This window comes from Brachionichthys hirsutus, chromosome 3 (genome assembly GCF_040956055.1).
Source record: "Brachionichthys hirsutus isolate HB-005 chromosome 3, CSIRO-AGI_Bhir_v1, whole genome shotgun sequence".
Taxonomy (NCBI): Eukaryota; Metazoa; Chordata; class Actinopteri; order Lophiiformes; family Brachionichthyidae; genus Brachionichthys; species Brachionichthys hirsutus.
In genome coordinates, this window is record NC_090899.1 from 10,452,649 (window position 1) to 10,474,589 (window position 21,941).

Genomic DNA, 21,941 nt, shown 5'->3' on the forward strand with positions numbered 1-21,941 from the left:
CCCTAGTTCTTTGTGGAAGACAATCTGTTGCCTCCTGTTCAGCTTTTAAATTCTTCCAATGAAACATTGTTTCTCCAAAATGGACAGCTGATAACCTTCACGGGCAAAAACAAATTCTACCTTCCTGTAAGTAACGATTAACGTTATTGTTCTAGGGATTCTCTCTAAGGTCATCGGTAAGGCCACCAATCTGTCTAATCTCTGTGTCTGTCTAGTATTTAATTTACAGTTGCATACTGGGCCTCATCTCCTGCTCCGTGTTCCTGCGGATAAACTACGAGCTGAAGATGATTATCATGTTGACAGCTGTGGTGGTTTACAACATCATTATTCTGCAAACACATGCCTCTCTGCTGGATGAATACAGCAGATTTCTGTACAGGGCTGAAAGTCTTGACAGGTAGGTTCACAGCAACAAACGTACGGTGTAAGATATTGTGAAAGCCATAGTCTGCAGATAGATTCTGAAGAGAAGAGTGTGAAGCTCAGATGATTATTACCTGCTGTTGACACTGTGGCATTCAGAGTAAATGGAAAACCTCAGTGATACGATGATGCATCGTAGCAATATTTGACAGTAGACTAGGAGATCGACCTGAAGTGTTTTTTTTTTCCAGTTTGGTAGAGCTTCATGCAGAGTGATGGAGAATGTGGAAAGGAAGTGAAGAATCATGTGCAGGCAGGCAGGAATGGGTGGAGGAAAGTATCAGGTGTGCTCTGTGACAGGAGAGTGTCAGCGAGGATGAAAGGAAAGGTCTACAAGACGGCCATGATGGATGGCTGAGAGACAGTGTCTCTGAGGAAAAGACAGGAGGCGGAGCTAGAAGTGGCGGAGATGAAGATGCTGAGGTTCTCCTTGGGAGTGACCAGGTTGGATAGGATTAGAAATCAGACAATAAGACAGTGAAGGTTAAACTTTTTGGAGAGAAGTTCAGAGAGACCAGACTTTGATGGTTTGGACATGTCCAGAGGAGAGACAGGGACTATATCGGTAGAAGTACAGTAGCAGTTTGATAAAGATTCTCTTTGCAGTACCTTAAACCGCCTTTTTCCGATTTGATTATTGACTCCACAACTTTTCTAAGGTCCTTCTGAGCGAACCCACAACAAGCCATTCTTTGCTTTATGCTTATTAGTGTGGGCCAGCTTCACATGCATTTAGCTGCTGTATCCAAGCTTTTTCATGTGCTGCTGAAATACCTTTGTGGAAGATGGATTGCAGTACATTGAATTTAGTGGTGTAGTCATGATGCGATGATGGTGTCAGATCCCCAAATGATCCCTTTTATCAGTGTGAGATAAGGATGTCAGACCAGCTCACCTACAAGGTCAATCCTAAGAGCCCATGAATATTTCCCATGAGTTGCAACTAAACACAATTTTAAGATGACATTGAGTAAATTGAATCAGTCACTTCTGTTATCGGCAACTCACTTCTTTGATCTGGGCTCTTGGTGTTTTGCTTGGATAAAAGTTAGTGATTTGTATAATAAATCACAAGGATTTGTTAATTTCATTGGTAGAGTAACCTTTCAGAATCTCATATTATTGCAAACCTTCAAATTCAAAGCGGGAAAAAAATATAATGCATGAAAAAATTCAGCTTCCACTCTTTACTTTAACAACAGTTTAAGATTTTTTAAGCCTTATGGCAAAAATTAGCAAAACGTAGCTCAGCATCAAAATGTTGTCAAATCATAAAAATCAATCGCTTTATGTGGCCAATCGTGCAAAAATCACTTTCTGCAATGTTCTTTAATTGAACTGACGACTATTCCTTCCTTGTTTCCAACTTTTCTACCTTTTCCTCCTCCCATGATCTCAGCCTTTTGACCATTTTTGGAAATGGAAGTCCTCTGGGTGCAGCTTTCTGTCTCTAAGCCCCAACCCTCAAATTCTTCTTTTTACACAGAACCATCATTTCAGTAATTCTTTTTAATTTCATGTCAACAACAACAACCATGTAATACTTTTCTTATCCCTATTCTATAAATCATTCTTTTCTGTCATGCATTCTAATCATTGTCAATCCTCATAATAACATTGTTCACACATGATTATCCATTTTAGCTTTTCATTAGCTGCAAAGCAAAATAATTTATGAGCATAATGAGTACATGAGATGATATAAAGCTTTATTAGGTTGCTCATGCAGGATTAGATTGCGTTTACTTATTTCAAGCATATGGTGGTTTTATTTTACTTAATGTTGGGAGTTAAAGATCAAAGATTGAGCTTTCTTCCATCTGACTAAACTGTCTCCAGACAATTGTCTGCAAGAAATTAGAATATGGATGTCATCAAACCCACTGAAGCTCACCAGCAGAGAAACTGAATTTATGGCTAGTCCAGATGGTGGACGGCTGTTTCCTCCAGATAAATCCATTTTGGTGTCATCCTGGACTTAACCTCCTTCTCATATTCCCAAATCAAGTCTGTCACAAAAGCTGCCATCTATCACCTTGAAAACCTCTTCTGACTCTGCAACGTTTGGACTACAGCAGTGGAGTCCTAATGAGGACAGTATGTCCAAAACTCAGTTACCAGGGTTGTAGATTTGTGCACTATTTATTTTGTTCACAATTTCATCTTATTAATGAATATATTTTTGTGCCTATGGGACCCATTAACATTTTAAGTGTTGTCTGGCCAGAGCCAGGCATTCAGGAAAATAGAAAGAAAATCCAAAACCATGAATGTTAATGTCATTTCCATATAGCCAATCACATTTAGCACATTTACTGGGTGACATTTAAATGCTGCTGTGGTGCTTACTCTTCAAACCATGATCTCTCCAGAACACGAGGGCAACTTATTTACTTTATCTCTGTGTGTGTGTGTGTGTGAACAACAACAGACATATATTTTTTTCATCTCGGTAAAGTTCAGTAATCCCGTGTGCTCACAGAAATATACCACTTTCCATTGTCTGTGCATAGATGAAAAGTAGTTTTAGTTCCCATGCATGAATCGTTTTTCATATCTTAATTGTCATTCAGCCACTCTGACCTGACCTGAATGACCTGTATTTTATAGTCTACATCATATTCCCACAGCTTTCTCTGTTGCCAGCAGCTCAGAAATTGAGCTTAATAAGTACAGTCAGGTTAAGAAGGACTGACACCGTTTTGTTTGGACTAAGAGAGAAAAGTCTTTCTTATAGGTTTGTTACACAATTCCACAGAGTGGAGTGAGGACAAGCGGTGAGACCGACGGCGTGACCACAGTGTGTGTTTTTATTTTGGAAAGCGATGCTCCAGTATGGGAATTCATATATTTCATGTTAGAATCTGCTATCAAAACAAATACACGTCAACGCCGTTCATAATAACCCACGCCATGAACAAAGAGAGAAGGGGGATGTAGGACTCCGTCCCATAATGACATGGTTATCAGGATCTTGACTCTGTGTTTTTTTAATATTTTAAAAACTTTCCACACACAAGAACCGTATGCTGAGTGGTACTTTTCACTTTTGTGGAGCTGTTATGAGTTCTGTCTTTGTTATTGCCATGGTTACAATTTAAACTCATTATCTAGGGGGTAATTTGTCTCAGGTCCTTCAGTGAAAGGCATCTATGGCAGGGGATTCTGGGGTTTTCATCTGTTATCATATGTAAAGGGAGGTACAAGGGCATAGTGGTTAGCGCTGTTGCCTCACAGCAAGAAGGTACCGGGTCCGAATCCTATCTGTGCCGAGTTTGTTTGTTCTCCCCGTGTCTGCACGGGTTTTCTCCGGTTTCCTCTCGCCACCAAAAACATGCAATTTAGGTAAATTGATCACTCCAAATTGTCCGTAGTGTGTGAGTATGTGTGTGTGGTTGTCCATCTCTGTGTGGACCCGCGATGCGCTGCCGATTCATCCGGAGTGTGCCCCGCCTCTTGCCCATAGCAGGCTTGGATAGGCTGTTAGATACACTGACATTGGGTCATGTAGCAGAAGACGGCTTGTTGCTTTTCTTCAGAACTTAATGTACCGAAGAAGAAGTTTCTCTTCTACTTTGTGTTGTCTATGATACCAAGAGAGATTTGAACGATGGCATAATCTCCAGCCAAATCCTGGAGTTGCTCCATCGAGGATGAGTAATGGGATTTGTGTTTTGGGCATCATGACAGCCCCTTTCTTCCTGATTGCTGGAAGTCGTTTTGGATGTAATATCCAAGACTATCAATTTCTCAGTAGAAAGGAAGTCTCTCTTAATGTGTAATAAATCAGATCCAATCCGGTCTTCCATGTAATTTACTTGCATGTCTCAAAGTATTTCAATTTTAAAAACACTATTTTTTAAATAGGCTCCTCTGAAGACAATATGAATAGCATGTCTTCTGTCAACAGTAATAAGAAATTAATTCTGACAAACTGATAAACTTTGGTAATGTCGGTTGTTCAAAAACTCAAATGCTGAAAGCTTTCATCCGAGCAAATTCAAATCGTGCCTTTTTATCCCCGTTCTTTCCATTTCTGGTTTGACTTCATGTTCTTTGACCCGTCTGCTCTTTACCTTCAGTTCTGCGTAATGAAATTAATTTGATGGTGAGCCAGCAGAGTGCAGAACTTTGCCGGATGTTTTCTCAGTTGGCTGCAGAGCTCTGCCCTAGATAAGAGGCCATTAAAATGCAAAATGGTCTTACAGCAATTAGGATGTAACAACCCTGTTTGAGTCTTATCTCACATTCACAACTTAAACAAAATGACCGAGCTTCACTTATCAAATCCTGTCTCACTGTGGATTTAATTAGAATAGGCGTTCTTCCCTTCTAGAGACATTATTATTTGTATTCTTTTCCTCTCTACAGTCTGTATGTTTCCGAGTGTTTCCTTTCCGGTCATGGTAATGATTGATAATCATCACCTCCACTGAATTGATTATGTGCTTCTATTTCAATACATTTCTATGACTTTCATGCCACATGAAAATCTGCTTCATATTTGTTTCCAACGTAGCATTTATCAGTATGTTATCCTACGGAGTCACTAACAACAAAACACATCACAGCACAGATATTTCGTTTGAATTAATTTTATAAGGATGAATCTTCCCATATATATATTCAATATGAAATGTATGTAGCAAATGTACGCATAACAAACAGCTGTTCACAGACAGACGCTGAACAGCTGGTGTTCTGCAGCGTTGTTGTCTGTCCGGGTCCTGCCGTCAATGGTGGCTGACGATAACAGCATGCATAAATGCTAAAATGTCCACATTCTGATCTGAACCCTCATGTCTGTCACGAGCATGAATCAAATATGTATCCGAATCCATTGCCTCATGGGAAGCGACTCATCCCGTGTGAAATGATTGTCTTTGTGTGTTCGCTCAACCTTGAAAAAAGGATTTGCGTCACATCAAGTCAAATCTTATTTCAGCCTCGAAAAGTGAGCATGGCCCATTTTAGCCCCGGGCAGGTGTCCTGTTTGAGGGTTATGATGGTGAGATAAAGTGGACGTGGAGGTGAATCTCAGCAGAATGTGAACACTGTTTGTTTTATTGCTTTTAAATGCAGTCTGGTAGGAAAAGGTCAGCCACTAGAAAGTAAATAATAAAACGAGGTCGCAAAGCAGAAGTGACAGCATGGAATACACATGGTCTGCCAGCCAATCACGTGAGACTGGTCAACTATCAGCTGACTGCATACATTGTGTGTGTATATGTATGTATATATATGTATATATATATTTCTGCCTCATTGCTGTCTCTGTGTTCATCCTCTCCCCCCTCCGTCGTTCCAGACCAGGAGTCCTCAAGGATCTGAAGTCTATGGGCTCGATCTCCCTCTTCATCTTCTTCATCACCCTGCTTGTGCTTGCCAGACAGGTAAGACCACACTGTGGAAGTCGTTAATGCCTGCCTTGTGATTTGCCTTTACATCAACACCACCACACCCAAACTTTGTGTTTTTCTCATGTATTTGTTGTTGTATTACCTATTGTACCTTCTAGACTTGTTTATCTGATTTTCTTCTCGCTTTGGACTGAATCCAAAGACCTACTGCGTTGTTGCTGTTAGTGTATTGGCCTGTGAAAGATGTTGGCTGTGCCTTGGGCAGCTCTTATTCCTCCTGCAGATGGGTTCTGTGAACATAATAGAGCTTGATGTGATTGCTAAAAGCTGATGTACTGCAGACAGAACAGCAGTACAAACAAGCGTGTTTCTTCTGCATCACTCATGCTGGTTAGAAGGATTAATGCAAATGAAGAAATGCTTCATCTCCCGAGAGTGTCCCCCTCTGTTACACTTGTATTACAGTCAAGCATTTTGGCTGCTTTAACGAGACATCTGCTGAACTGAACTTTGCCTGCCTTCAGCCCCTCTGGTACATCAGCAAGTTAAAAGTTGTTGAACTGAAAGTTTACTGGCAGGAACCAAAGGCTGCTTACTGTAGTCCTGCTATGTAGGTTAACATGAAGATCATACAGTGCATGTAGTAACTTTGTGTGCACATGCACACTGTTATTTTTAACAGTAGACTTGAATCCAGCAGAGGAGGAGGACATGGGTAGAGTAAGACTTCTGTGTTATACCAGCTTATCTTTAAATTGGGTGCAGCCTTTCCCCAGGAGGGCTGATACATCTGCTGAAGGAACAGAGCAGCTTCTGCCCCTTGTGGGGGGAAAATACCAAACTGACTACATGAGAGAACACACAGGTGTGAACACGTTTACCGCATGCTTCCCCTGCTACTGCTAAGCTGATGCTACACCTTGAAACTATTTGATATCTCCGGTGTGGCAGCATCACAGGTTGACGGATTTGGCATCTTATTGCATTAACATATGTGCTCAGTGCATTTCTCTACATTTATTGTGATATGAAAAAGGACTGTTTTCCACAGCTGTTCACACAATATCAATTCCCTGTGGGAAATGGGCAAAATGTAATCATATGCTTCTTACTTATTATAAAAAATCTGCTGAATTTTGATAGAGCACAAATCTATCCATGAATATTAATCAGATTTACTTTGAGTGGATAATAAATGTTTTTGCTGTAGACAAATTACAGAAGTCAATGAAAAGGCGCCATGTGCAACAGTCTGTGATAACAGATGCTGTTTATTAATATCTGCTCAGTCTCACTCATTCACTTTTTCGCTCTCTGCAACAAATGATTTTTCTGCGGAATCTTTTTCTTTGTTGTTCGATCATCTTACAAATGTGTCACCTTCTTTTAATCAGTTTTATCATAAGATAAAGAGTCAATGTCATAGAGGACGTTCAAGACAATCGTTCCTCATCTGTCAGTTCCATTGTGATGTGACTGTCCTTAAGTCTCAGTGGGCTCAACACATTGTAGCTGTTTCTATTTTTTTCTCTGTAACTCTGAGAATCGTGTACAGCTGTACCTTCAGACTCTTCACCTCTGTGTTCTCCTGTAACAGAATGAATATTACTGTAGGTTAGACTTTCTCTGGAAGAACAAGTTCAAGAAGGAGTGTGAGGAGATAGAAACGATGGAGAACCTCAACCGGGTGTTGTTGGAGAACGTCCTGCCAGCACATGTTGCAGAACATTTCCTGGCACGCAACTGGAAAAACGAGGTTGGCATTTATATTTGTGTTGCATTATGAAGTTCTGTTTTGATAAGTGGCTGCGGGGAAGATGTGTTATTGTTTCAATTGGGTCATTGCTTTACCAGTGGCTGTGTTCCAAGATCGATTGCATTAATTCATCAAACCCAATGAGACATACAAAAGCTGCTTGCATCAAAGATGAGCTAAAATTCAAGCCAAAATATCTGAAATATGTAAATAGTTTAATTTATATTCTGCTGGTTTCTATGACTTGTTTTCTCGTCCTGAAACAGAATGGTTTTGCATTGATAAGATAAGAAGCAGGCTATTCGTAGGTGTTTTAGGATTTTGCAAGAGTTAGCAGAGAATAGAGTTCAAAGCCAGGCTGTTTCTTTACTAAAGGTTCAATGTAATTTGTGCCAAAATCATAACCTTTTAAATAACCTGGCTCTAGCCTTGGCATGATAAATCAGCTGTAATGATGACAAAACATTGGGAGAGACAAATCAAAGATGAATTTCCTGGCCTGTGAGACTTCCTCATTTATCTTTCTAAATCATGTTTTATCGCCCGAGGGACTCCCACACCGGTGAGTGTGAGAAGTTAGATTTTACACATTAGGGAAATTAGAAGATGTGGTCCTCAGGGTTAGAAGAGTTTTAAATGAGGAGTTTTACTTTTAAACAAAATCTCTCAATGAAGTCAGCAAATTATGTTATTGCTGTACTTGAACAGGATCCAGGAGCTGGTCGAATGGATTTTAGAGTCACTTTTATATGTAATTCCGGGTGATTTGCATTACTGCCCGTGTGGCTCTGTGTTTTTACTGAAGAATATTGTCAAATATTCAGAGACAACTCATGATCTGAAACAAGATTAGCGGACACAGTGCATAATCATTTCACCCTGATGCTCATCAGTTTTATGATGGATTTGAAACTGTCCAGAATTAACATCTATATATGGTCTGTTTGTCTCGTAGGATTTGTACCACCAGTCCTACGACCTGGTGTGCGTCATGTTTGCCTCCATTCCAGACTTTAAAGAGTTTTACACTGAATCGGATGTCAACAAAGAGGGATTAGAGTGTTTAAGGTTCCTCAATGAAATCATTGCTGATTTTGATGAGGTAAATTCACAACACAAACATCTTATACATTACACCAAGAAGGAGGCAAAAGGCAAAATTTATTAATTGGTTATGGATACTTGTCATTTCTTCAGTCACAAACTCATTCTCTTTTGTTTTGCCTGTCCTATGGATTGTGTGCAGCTGCTGTCCAAACCTAAATTCAGCGGCGTGGAAAAGATCAAGACCATTGGCAGCACATACATGGCTGCTACTGGGCTGAATGCATCGCCTGGCCCTGAGTACACGTCACAGGTAGGTTCGTCCCTCATTCAGCGATTCTTTGACCTCGCAACGTTTTGTGACTGCAGTAAAATGGCTGTGTTCCTCAATGCTCCCCAGGAGCATGACAGGCAGTACATGCACATCGGCACCATGGTGGAGTTTGCATTCGCCTTAGTGGGGAAACTGGATGTCATCAACAAACACTCGTTCAATGACTTCAAACTCCGAGTTGGTGAGTTGCACACGGAGGCAGCGTTTAAATCCGAGTGGTGTGAGAGTTCAGTTATGAATAATTAGATCCATATAAAGATTTGACTCAGATTAAAATGCTTATTGCTAGCTGCTGGTTACTGATTTAAATGATGAGATTAGAAAATATGAAGGGCTCCAAATATAACTCGGCACAAGGGAAGAGGCTTCATCGTCGTCAGACATCACATGCAGCAAATAAATTAGATGAAACATGAGCAGAACAATATTCCTTTCGTCAATTGGTTGGAATACTCTCAATTACACAGCTGGAATTTTAATATTGATCACTTAAGGGAATTGGTTTGGATGTAGGCTGACTGCATGTTGTCTTTATGCAACCCATATATAGAAAGATGTGAGGATAGAGAGACTCATATGTCTGAATGACAGGAGGCGGAGCTAGAAGTGGCAGAGACGAAGATGCTGAGGATCTCCTTGGGAGTGACCAGGTTGGATAGGATTAGAAATGAGACAATAAGACAGTGAAGGTTAGACGTATTGGAGATAAGGTCACAGAGGCCAGACTCCAATGGTTTGGATATGTCCAGAGGAGAGACGGGGATGTTGAGGATGGAACTATTAGGGAACAGGGTTAGAGGACGACCCAGGAGAAGATGCATGGACGTAGTGAGGGAGGACATGAGTGGCTGGTGTTGGGGAGGACGATGCAAAGGACAGGGTGGAGAAGGTTGCTTTGCTGTGGCGACCCCTCATGGGGCAAGCCGAGCGTGACGCCCAGCACAGGACGCACCATTAACACAGCAGTGTGTGTGTGACTCTACAACCATGCTGCTTCTAGATGGAGAAATCCTCAACTGCAGGGACCAGACAAAACTGGTGGTGAAGCACTTGGTTGTGCACACTTGTGTAAATTGATATTCACAGCAATCTGCAGGATATTGACACAGAAGGTAGAGTGGAGACGGACCTGGTATCAGCTAAGTGGTGTAAAGAACTCCAGAGGCTCTCGAGCAGACATGTCTGGGGGGATGGATGCAGTTGCACTGAGCGTCCGCTTCACTTCTCATTCTGATCAAGTCATGTGACAATCTGAAAGCAGCTGTCTCTTACTAAAGCACAGCCTTTTGTTAATGTGCTTGCTGTTTCCTGATGCAGAAGAAATGCATCAGCTTAACATGCATTAATACATGTTTCGCAACCTGATTGAAGTCTTTATTTCACCAGGTAAAATCTTTGCAAATATGACATGCCGGTATAATTACCCATTCAGATGTAAAAAAAAACCAGAGAATCTGAGATGTATATAATTCATTGAATGTGTTACAAATATATCTCAACCTTTACTTGATATCCTTTGTCAGGTATTAACCATGGTCCAGTAATAGCTGGAGTCATTGGAGCCCAGAAGCCACAGTATGATATCTGGGGCAATACAGTGAACGTAGCCAGCAGGATGGACAGCACTGGAGTCCTGGGAAAAATCCAGGTAATACAGGGATCTGTCCAGTGAACAGCCATTCTGTAATATTCTGGTTTGGTGTTTTGGACTGAAACTATTCATTTATAAGGGTTCTGAAAGAAGTCAGTGGGCTGATAGTCACAGACAGGACAGCAACAGGCCAACACATTGTTTTTAGACATTAAATGAAAATGTCAACAGAATACACCAGTTTGACATCTCTGTCAAACATGGTGTTTGAAGTTTCTTCTGCTCCATCTTCATGCCCAGAGTTTTTCATTGTCCTGCCAAATGTTTAAAACATTCTTTCCTTCGCTCTTGCCGTTTGACAGCAAGAACATCACATCGTGTTAAAATCGTACATTTGCACCTGCATAAGAGGCTGCGGGGATTTAGTCGGTATAAATGTGACGGATCCATCTGCCTTCAACCACATTCCACGATTACTTAATATTCTAAAGACGCATTTACTCCCGGCTAGCACGGATGTTTGCCAACCCGTGTTCATTTTATTTATGTTTTCTACTTTCTCAAACCAGAGAACGTTCTCGGTTTGAAACCGTCCAGCTTTGATAATTGATGGGCCCTTAATCTCTGATAGTGCTTAGAAGATACAGAGGTGGAAACTACAATAATCTCAAGGTTATGAAATAGACACTTTACACCAAATTTTAATATTAGAGCTGGAGAGCAACATTCCAGAAAATATTCCTTTGGAAGCTGAATGTTTTTGATGATATGACATACATAATACGAAACTAGACCAGATAACCATCTGCTTCTCTCTGTAGGTGACGGAGGAGACGAGTCACATCCTCCTGACGCTGGGCTACGTGTGCTCTTGTCGAGGCATTATCAACGTCAAGGGCAAAGGAGAGCTCAAGACCTACTTTGTGCACACAGAGATGACTCGCTCACTGTCCCAAGGGAACGTAATGCCATAAGACTAGGTCAGAAAATGTTTCATTTACATGGACATCATCTAGGATGGAGATTTGATCTTCTCATTACAACAATGTAAGGCAATTTGTGAGACAGGAAGGAATCGGATGTGATTTCATTGTTGCATTGTAAGGTACCGATGCCACAGCGAGAATATAATTGTGCCACTTATGTAAGTGTAGCATGTACAGAAAGTCGGCAAGAACCCTAAAATGATGTAATTTGAGTGTTGGATCCGGCAAAGCCACAATACTACAGAGAAAACGATCTGGTAATGGTCTAAGTGAGCATTTTGAGAATAAAAAAATTATTTTCTGGAAGGTTGTGGCAGTCACTTTGCATTGCATTAACACTTGTTGACCAGATTGAACTAAATCCAACAATACTTATCATTTGAAAGGATTCTGTATGTCCACTGGTTTATACTGAAAATAGACAAAAAAATGTGGCAAGAATTACACAGTGAGCAATGGAAATAGCTTCTTAGGCTGCATGACCATTGTTGACAAAGGAGAAGTTTGATCTTTAACAACACAAAGCCACATAACTCCATCAACCTTGTTATAGACAGTCCAAACATGGAAAAAGTGAAGCAAAAGATGCATTTATGGAAGCTAAGTTTCCCAGATCATCTAACCTTCACTTAAGACAAAACAAAGTTTTTCAAGTCATTATGACATTACTTTTTTCAATGCCTTCCAACTACAGGAAATCAGGTAGTTGAGGCTGTGAGAGGATCTGATCTGAGCCAGTCAGTGATTTTAGGGAGAGGATTACGATTTGGTAGACCCGAGCCCAAATGTGTACAGGGGAGCGTCTGAGTATGTATGGTTTGATGGTTTTATAATAACAAACATATTACCAAAATGTTTTGATGCCATTGTTTGATTTTGTAAACTTCCTAAAAATTTCTGCTTCAGTTCTGCGTGTTCCGTGATGTGTACTCGATTCACATTAAAGCGCAACTAAACATGAAGAAACACATCAAAAATCTTCCAGAGATAAACTGAAGCGAGGAGGCTAATCTGCTAGCTCACTCATAATTCCAGAATTTGACACGAATCAGTCCCCCCCCCCCCCCCACACGCTTCGTTCCTCCTTTACTTGCATCTTGAGTGGTGTAAATCACTCCTGTGCTGTTTACCTTGTCTTACTCATAGGTTGCTGCTTTCAACCAATCCCCCTGGGTTTTTGATCACTCCATCCCATGTCTGATTTCCCTCTGCTACCAAATCAAGCACCAGCCCACAATGACTGAAGGTGCCAATCCGAACCACTAACTGCTTAAGTAGCTGAAAACAAATAGATACATTTTAAGGTGGATATTACAATTTGGCTAATTGAAACGGTAGCTTTAGAGATACAGCATACGATGGTTTTGTAAGCAAAGAAAGAATACTGCCATAAAGGTGATTGGTGCCAAGTTTTTGTTTCTATGCACTTCAGTTTGAGTGTTATATGCCTGCAAGGGTCTCTACAGGGTGTAGAGAACTAGACACATTGGTATTATATATAAATTTAATCAGAACATTTTTGGGACGCTGTCAGGACTGGCCACCTGATGCAAGTGTGGCGCGTTCAGATTACTAATTCAATGTGTCACGTCATCCGTCATCTCATCGGAGCCGACTTGAGTCATGTAAGCTTTGCACTGATTTCATTTATAAAGAAAATCTTTTATTCTTAAATCTTTGTTTTCAAAGGACTGCTATTATTCTTCATCATCTACATGGTTCATGAATACATTATGCGCGTAGTGAAGTGATTGGAAGACAACAGCTAACCTGAAGCAATCATTTAACGTCACAGAGGAGGGCCACGCCTCGTAGGACCCAGTATTCTGGAGGAAGCGAAGTCTTCAGCTCTACAGCTGCGGTGTAATTCATGTCGGTTCTAATGGGCTTCTTGTAGATCGGGCAAGAGTAGTGGCGGGAATCCTTCACACCTGCAGCACAGAAAAAGAACTGCTGCTTTTGAAAATTGCCTCGTGAGCAATCTGCTTTCCCCCCCTCATAATCACTACAAGCTGATGAAACAATGTGGTAATGCATAGTCTGCATAAAAATGGCAAATAACTTAGCATGACAGTTATTCCACATCTTAATTGTTAGAAGTGACAATGAGCTGGAATGCTGCTTCGGATGTTTCACGGCCCTCCAGCAGAGCAAAAAAACAAGAATCCTTTTCATTAACTCACACAAAGCTCTTGACGGCGTCTTCATTGGACGAACAAAGGGACGGGACTGTCATTAAAGAAGTCACAATTAAGCGGACTCTCCCATGTAACAGCCTGCTCCTGACATGCAATCAGAGTCAACAGGCCGACTCGTTACTGAGAGGGGACTTTGTGTAACTAGAACACATTACACATCTGATTGGGTTATTTCCCAGGAAGCCTTGCCAGCCAGGCATCCACTAGGGCCTGTGTCACCACAGCCTGATTGAATGTAGTCTGATCTCACCTGGTGGACAAGTACAGCTCATTCATTCCCAAAAACAATAGCGCCGTTTAGACTGCTTGACATTTATCTGTTACATCCATTCATTCTGAGTGACTTTGGAATGTTGAGGGGCATAAAAATTGAGACTGAGGCTGACAAAGACGAGCGAGACTGAACCAGATAAGAAAAGGCTGAGTTAAGCAGTTTGTTCATCAAATGAGAGCTTTCACTTCTGACATATATAAATCCACTTTGTTGATTTTTACTTCACAAATGGATAATGGAAAAAAATTATATATATCTCTTGGATCTTGTTGCCCTACGATGAACTGGCGGCTTGTCCAGGGTGTACCCCGCCTCTCACCCATTGACTGCTGGGATTGGCTCCGGCTTGGCCCGCGACCCGATGACGGAATAAGCGGTTGGATAATGAATGAATGAATGGATCAGGAAATCTCACCGTTGTTCTCAGCGTACATCCTAATCACAGGCATCACCTCGAAGAGAACTTTGGGCTTGGAGTCAATGAGCTTGCAGTTGCGGCGATCCCAGCCAGCCCCCTCAAGGTAGAGGCCGTAGATGTACACTCCCTCTGCCGGGGGCTGGGTGATGTCATCTTTCATCCACTTGGTCACCTCGTTGCAAAGTATCATGCGGTCCAAAGCCCAGCCCTTGTTGGCCCGTGTGATTTCCTACCAGTGCAGAGACGAAACCACAGGCAGACAATCATTTGGGAAGTGTTTCTTTGTAAAAAAGATAAAAGTATCAATTAACATATTAGAAACAATCACTGAAGAACAGACAAGTACACTCCATCAATTGCATTTTTTCCGAGGTGCTGAGCCAACGAAAGGAAATAAATTGAATATGACTCAAAAAGAGGAAAGTGCATTATCAGGGAGTGTTATAAATGAATGAAATGTGAATTTGGTTTTAATCATTTTATCCTCATTTTCAGAGGAAAATACACAGACAAACATTATCTGGGAAAAATAAACGAAAAGGAAGTGATAACAATTGATAAGTGCAGACATGCTGTGGTTCCACTTGTACAATAAAAGCATTGTTTCTCCTGAGAAAGCAGAGTACTCTGTCCACTCAGCAGCAGAAAGTGATAGCCTAACTCAGTGGACCAACAGATCTCACCAAAGCACTTAATGTCTGACTCAACATGTTCTGTCTCCTAGAATGCGACAGCAGTCAGATGTACAAACCTGACACTATTGCTAAATAACCTCCTCTGCTATACATACAAAACATCTTACCTCGGATCTCTGCATCATTTCATTTTTTTTTTTGACTTTATAAACATATTTGGATCAGCATTAAATATGTATTTACTTCAGGCTATCAATTGTCATGGTAACTGAATATTTTGAGAAATAGCTATCTAATATATTTTGGTTCAGTGCACAAAGCTGTTTTGTCAGTGTGCAAAACTGGGGGTTCCATGTTTCCATACTATGCTGACAAATAACCCAGGATTGGCTTCTAAACTATTTCTGTCTTGTCTCTAAAAATCTGATTGTTTTGCGCAAAGAGCAATTCTACAGTTACATCTATCAATGTGAACAGTAGTATCGTGTCAGACTTTGCACATACATCGCTCCACAAACAAGAGAAACTTGATGATGGGAGGGACAGAATTATAATAATCTAGTTTTTGTGTTCAAGTTGCAAAAATCTATGAAATTTATAACAAATATGCCAGATAATCTCAGTTACCGGTACTCAGAGAGCGCAGACCTCCACCGAGCAGCTCATTCCCCTCCCAATTGAATTTACACCATCCATTGTGTGATCTGGGTCTTCATCAAAAGGTTTTAAATTGTTCTTGGTATCTTTTTACGCCAACCATTACATCTGCCTCGGCAGAGGTAAATAACATTCCCAATAATAATAATAAAAAAAAAAAACTCTCCTGCTAGCAACTATGTGTTTCTCCACCTGCCTGCCATCTGGTCTTCCCCCGGTTGTGAGTATGTAGGCAGGTCCAACGACACCGTGTGTACCTGTCTCATAGCTGTCAGGAAGCCCTGAGGATTAAAGAAGCCCGTCATCCAGAAGCAGTTCGGCCTCCCTTCAAAGATCCAAGACTGAAACTGCCGGTTCCGCTCAAGCAGCTCTGTGAACCAGAACCCCAGGGTGCTGGAGGCCCATGATGCCTGAAAAACAGAAGAAAACTACAACATGAACAAAATATGACAACCAAGCACAATAACTGTCATCCACATGGATCAGAGGAGAAGACCACAGAGAGAAGAAAAACGTTTCTTGAATCACTGCACGGCAAGAGAAAAATGGAATTAAGAACAAGAGGATAAACAGATTAGCAGCAAAACACAGGAGCAGTGGAGCAAATAGAAAGAAAATTGTGCTGCAGGTAGAAAACACTGAGCCCAAGCCAGGAAGCCATTCTAGTCAAAACATTTCGAGTGTTGTGCTTATGAGAGACCAGCTTGAAAGCCAAAATAATGGTCCCATAATAAATGTACAAACTACATTATTGTCTGTTTGAGAAATTGGAAGAGTTGCATTCAAAAGGATCTGTGTGCTGTGAATATAATGTGGGTATATAAATGAAGTGAAGGAGCATTGGTGGGACTAAAAAAGACAACATTAATGAAAACAAGTTTCTAGCTGACCAAAAAAGAAACTGAAATTGGAAAAAGCAAACAAAATAACATGCAACAGAATAGACTTAAATGTAGCGGAGCAGAGGCTAAACAGGAAATGAAGCATATTTGATTGCCTGGTGGTGATGACTTTAAATCCAGGAAATTTTAAGTCTTCCGTCAATTTTCACATGGAAAATCCTAATCTGTCAACGGGTTTGGTTCAATTCAAGGACATTCTTTCTGCATACCTTCTTCCAGCGTGCAGGAATGCGTGCATCATACATGCAATCCAGGGCGTCACGCAGATTCTCGCTCATGATTACGGTTCCATCGATGGCCAGCTTCAGATCTGTCAAGGTGTTTCGGACCAGAACTATGACTCTCTGCATCCGATCGATCTCCTGACGCAGGAAGATGTTCATGGGCTGGAAAGGACCCATCTCCTGTAGACGTTCTCGCACCTGGTTACACATCATCCAATCAAATAATGTTTATAAAACAAGTTACAGTAAGCATAATGATTCAACTACAACAACCGCTTTGCCATATGTACTCTTGTCATTGTTATACTAACCTTAAGCAAAGCCTGAATTTAAACCAACAGCGGAGAGAGTTCACCAGATCAATAGACAATAGATTCATGACACTCAGCTCAAACTAGAAAATTATCAAATACGGCTTCGCAGTCTAGTAAAAACTAAAATCTACACACATCCTTGAACATTTGTTTATTCTGCTGCTTCTTTCTCTTAATTGGATAATACTGCGTACGAGTTCACACCAAACTAAAAAAATGTGAGGTTTCAGCAGTTCCGTTCCGATCAGGTATAATCTTTATAACTATCTTGGGGTTAGGGTCGGGGGCAGTTTATCAAACAGGGAGACAGATGGAAGTGATAAACACATGGTGTGACAAATATAATAAGAAATAAGACATATCCTCCAAAATGTTACACCCTCACCTCACTTTCCCCTCTGTCCCACAAAGGACAGAGGGGACAGAAAAGCAAAAATAAAAGAAAGCTTACAAAATCACACTGAATTCACACCTCCTCTATTCTCAGTCCTCTTTCTTCTCAGCCTGTCACCTTTTTAAGCAGACACACACAAATCCACCCCTCAGGCTCATCATGGTGCAAGCACCTACACACACACACACACACACACACATGTGCACACGCACTTACACACACACAGAGGCTTACCTCAAAGGGTGCATAGTCAATAGGCAGTTTCTCCAGTATGTCATCGGCCAGCCTGTACACCACAGCCTCTCTGGTTTCCCCTCCACCCGAGGCGCTGTCTTTCGGCTGGATACTGAGGATGGTGTCCAGCACATCCTTAGCCAGCTTACTCTGGTAAGTTATGTCCGCATTCAGGTGGAGTCCGAACACCTCTGGAGTGTCATAGGCTGGCAGACCCTGAAAAATAACAAGAACTAGGGCATTAGTGAAAACATTTTCAGAAGGCAGTAACTAATTTGCTCCCTCAAGACCCTCAGAAGTGGAGGGCCCTGGTGAGAAGTATGAGCTGCTTCTCAACTTAAGCTAAGCAGTCGGGAATAGGCTTAATGTCCATGGGTGTAACAGTCCCCAACAACGTGGAAATGATTATGTCTTTTCTCCTCAGTTTTAAATATACATTTCACTTGGGCCAGATTAAAGAGTGAGTGAGAGAATGGTGTACCATGTGAAATGTGTGCCCTCTCTCCTGCTTCAAAGGTGCATCTGACGGTGACATCATTCACAGGTTCTTCAGCTGGGATCTGAGCTCCTGTCTTTATGGTGAAGGCTAGCTGTAATACGGCTGTGTGCGTAATGATAATGGTAGATAGGAATTAAAACAAGACGTCTACACTTTGTTGTGCACCAAAAGGAATATGTGTAATGTCATTCCTCGACATCTCAGACCACGCAGACTTGAATATACATAGTTACTGGGTTCACCAATTACTGAGGACCTTTGCCCTTTTATTTGTCTGCCTTTTCTCTCATCTCTCCATAGTAAATGTCTATCAAAACATTAAATGCAGCAAACAACTTCTATTATGTTTCACTGCTCTGGTGACCCTGCGCTCTGTTAGTAGCTCTACAGTGGTTGATTTTAATTTTCAAGTTGCTTACAAATAACATTGTTGACATTGATACCATGAGCAGCCATTTCTTCTCAGCTTAAATGAACCGGAAAGAATAAAAACACAATTAATTAGAAGTGAACAACTTCTGGGCAGGCCCTGCGACGTGCTGGCTATGCATCCGGGCTGTACCCATAGCAAACTGGGATAGGCAACTCCAGAGGTGCAAAGTTTAACGTCTGTTGCCTCAATCGGTTCAAAGACATCCTACAGTCGAAGTCATCAGAGGACATCATAGAAATTTAAACTGGGGTGTCAAGATTTTTTCTTTTAAATGTTGTAAGCCGAAAGGTTGCAAAATGCGTCGTTTATTTCTCAAACACCCGCCAACCTGTGCATTCAACCGAGTCAAACATCAGCAGAGGGCCCTAATAAAAAGAGGAAAATGGGAGGCGGTGACAAGGAAGTCCCACAGGATGCTGGACAGAACAGCCCTTGTTTGCTTCTGTGTGTGTGTGTGTGTGTGTGTGTGTGTTCTCAGAGGCTCAGTTTGCCATCCTCTATTCGAGAGGTGGTGCTGATAAATAAGCCTGCTGAGCCTGGCAGCCCTGAGCATCAATCATAATGTAACAAGCCTTAATGAAAGTAACTCAGGAAGTGCCACTAGACGTGACACACAGGGATGCGCAGCAAACACGCACAAACCCACCAGTTAAGCACTCAAGCGCTCTGATAAATCACACAGAATACGCACCAAAATAAGAGGGCTTGCATTTCAAGGAAAAATAAATCCTACACCACTGTGCATCTGGCCACTTACTGCAAGACGTGTGGAAATATACATGAAATCCTCTATACAGAATTCCTTACTGCAATACACGTGCAGAATATATAGAGGATGGGATGGGGATTTGTTGCAGTGACTAAACGTGCACATTTAGCTGATATTAATTTTACCTAAACTCTTTATCCTAAACACTTTTTGAATCACTGTAAGCCTTACTCATAACGTACTTTTCCTGTGAATAACTAATAAATCTAAGCTTTTACCTTCAAAATACAGGGACAACAGGCCTGGGACATTCAAGTCGTTAAAGGCTAAATGGGCTCTTTTTGTGCAGAAAGAGAGCCTCCTCTTTCTGTTGGAGGTTGTATAGGATGTGAATGAAGATACATGCTATGAGAATATTACGGTGGGTTGCAGGCTTGTCTGGCTGCTCATTTCTGACAAAGCTCAGGCTGCAGTTGCCTAAATGGAAAATGAACACTATGTGACTGAGGAGGTTGTTAGCAGCAGTGAGGCCTCAGTTGAAAGCAAGGCAGAAACTCCTGCCAGGCATAGGGTGACCTTGCAGGTCTGAAGAGGGAGGAGGAGGAGGAAGAGGCAATTGAGGGTAGCACTTCTCCTTTGGGATCAAGAAATTAGGAAATCATGTGGTCTCCAAAACATGAACACGAGTCCCTGTAATATGTTTTTCCATCTCCAATCTTTTTTCCTCACACCTCCTGGGATCAGCATTTTTTTTCTCCCCTGGGGAAGTCCTGCAAAAGAGAAGGACGGCCCTGGTGGGGACAAATAAAGCCGAGTTCCCCCCACAGTTGCTCAACATCTGAAACAGAGAGGCGCTTTTCTCTGTTTGCATTCACCCATACCAAGACTGTTGCTTCTTATTTCCTGAAGATGAGCAAAAATGTTGTCATGAGCTCAAGACATCAGGAGCCAGAGATCCAGGAATCTGGACAACAAAATCCTCAGATTATTTATTTTTCTTTAGCAGGTATGTGTCACCGACTCCTGCTGTCAGTAAACGTGCTCGAGGCTCATGTGCCTGACAGACTCTGCCATAAGGTTGATGTGTTAGATCAGGGGTGTCAAATTCATTTTCTCCAAGGGCCACATTAGCATTATGTTTGCCCTCCAAAGGCCAAATGTAAACCGTAACACAGTAAAACCGTAACTACATGTAATGTAATTTAATTTAAGATAAATGTAACTACTCCTTAACATGCTATTAAATAACTATTTTTTTTAATTTAATTATTTAATCGCCACAGTAATTACAATAAAATATTCAGGTTTGATATCACTTTTTTAAAAGGTTGCAACTTAAAAATTGTTAGAGATAAAGCCATACTGTAAATTAGAAAAATCACAAGTATGAACCAAAGTTTGTGATTGTAATAAATTAACACATCTAATAATGTGGAAATGTTCCATCCAAATGCAGTCATCACGTAGGAACAAAGATAATTGATACAAAATCAAAACAAAACCAAAAAGCCACCACCTTGTCTTGTCATGGACATGCGCAAACCAAAAAAAACAACCGAAGCAGGCAAGATAAAGAACATTCCCCAGAAAAGACACCACTTTCAGGATCAGCACTGGACAGCTCCATAGGTAGCCGACTACCTATGGAGCCGTCTCGTGCTGATCCCGAGCGCCATATGTAGCTGGGATCGACATTTCAGCACATGCTGGAAAAAAGAAAAAAGTTCAAATAACGTTCAATAGTCACCGCCGGCAGATTATTAATTTCCTGACTGCAGCGTGTTGCTATCGTTATGCCATGTTGCTGAATCTTTCAGTTTGATCAGTTCACTGCTTAAGTTACAAACATCGCATATTCAATTGTATAGTTGTAAAAATATATGGATAGATTATTGCTGTTATTATAACATAAATACTTTCAATTGATCAGGTTAAGAAAACCACACTACTCCATCAATCAATAATCAAACTTATTCAAGTAAATAATATTAAATAAGAAAAATATCATCCAACACAAGTTATGGGATTAACTTTGTTCAAAACTCTTTTGTCACAGTTGAGGGGCAGAACTTCAGTCCAAGCAACAAATGTGGGCTGTTAAGAACATGTGTGACAGATGCAGCATTTTACAAAAACAAATGTCTGCATGCAGCTCTCGCGGGCCACAAAAAATGACTTTGAGGGCCACGAGTTTGACACGTGTGTTAGATGATGCTGAGGAGAATGAGCCCAATCATACAAATGTCTATAAATCTGTTAACCCTCAGTCATCTGGACGAGACTTACCTGAATGTATGTGAGGTACTGATCCACACTGGAGCATTTTGGGACGTTGTAGCCCTTGTAGAAGTTGAAGGAGGGTCCAAACATGTCTTCACTGAACCACACTTTGGCGAAGGTGTTGAGGAGCCGCTTGTCGTAGTCGTCAGTCACGCGGCCACCATATTGAATCTCTCCAATCATGTACCGCACTGTGTTCCACGACACGCCCTGATGACATGCGAAATAGAGACAGATGCAACACGAAAGCGAGTGAAATCAGGGAAATGTTTA

At 41.2% G+C, this 21,941-nt stretch overlaps 2 protein-coding genes across 2 annotated transcripts in view; one reads left to right on the forward strand and one right to left on the reverse strand.

Moving 5' to 3' along the window:
* Positions 1 to 11,485, forward strand: part of adcy2a (adenylate cyclase 2a) — a 39,818-nt gene extending 28,333 nt beyond the window's left edge. Inside the window, exons 17-25 of the mRNA XM_068756344.1 lie at positions 7 to 126; positions 216 to 400; positions 5,735 to 5,819; positions 7,384 to 7,542; positions 8,498 to 8,644; positions 8,789 to 8,899; positions 8,987 to 9,101; positions 10,444 to 10,568; positions 11,333 to 11,485. Coding sequence (XP_068612445.1) covers positions 7 to 126; positions 216 to 400; positions 5,735 to 5,819; positions 7,384 to 7,542; positions 8,498 to 8,644; positions 8,789 to 8,899; positions 8,987 to 9,101; positions 10,444 to 10,568; positions 11,333 to 11,485 — 1,200 coding nt within the window. The remainder of the gene's footprint in view (positions 1 to 6; positions 127 to 215; positions 401 to 5,734; positions 5,820 to 7,383; positions 7,543 to 8,497; positions 8,645 to 8,788; positions 8,900 to 8,986; positions 9,102 to 10,443; positions 10,569 to 11,332) is intronic.
* A 1,791-nt stretch (positions 11,486 to 13,276) lies between these two features.
* dnah5 (dynein, axonemal, heavy chain 5) overlaps positions 13,277 to 21,941 on the reverse strand; it is a 68,245-nt gene continuing 59,580 nt past the window's right edge. Inside the window, exons 83-88 of the mRNA XM_068756333.1 lie at positions 21,675 to 21,878; positions 17,748 to 17,963; positions 16,791 to 17,003; positions 15,937 to 16,089; positions 14,385 to 14,616; positions 13,277 to 13,428 (exon numbers count right to left, since the gene is read on the reverse strand). Coding sequence (XP_068612434.1) covers positions 13,277 to 13,428; positions 14,385 to 14,616; positions 15,937 to 16,089; positions 16,791 to 17,003; positions 17,748 to 17,963; positions 21,675 to 21,878 — 1,170 coding nt within the window. The remainder of the gene's footprint in view (positions 13,429 to 14,384; positions 14,617 to 15,936; positions 16,090 to 16,790; positions 17,004 to 17,747; positions 17,964 to 21,674; positions 21,879 to 21,941) is intronic.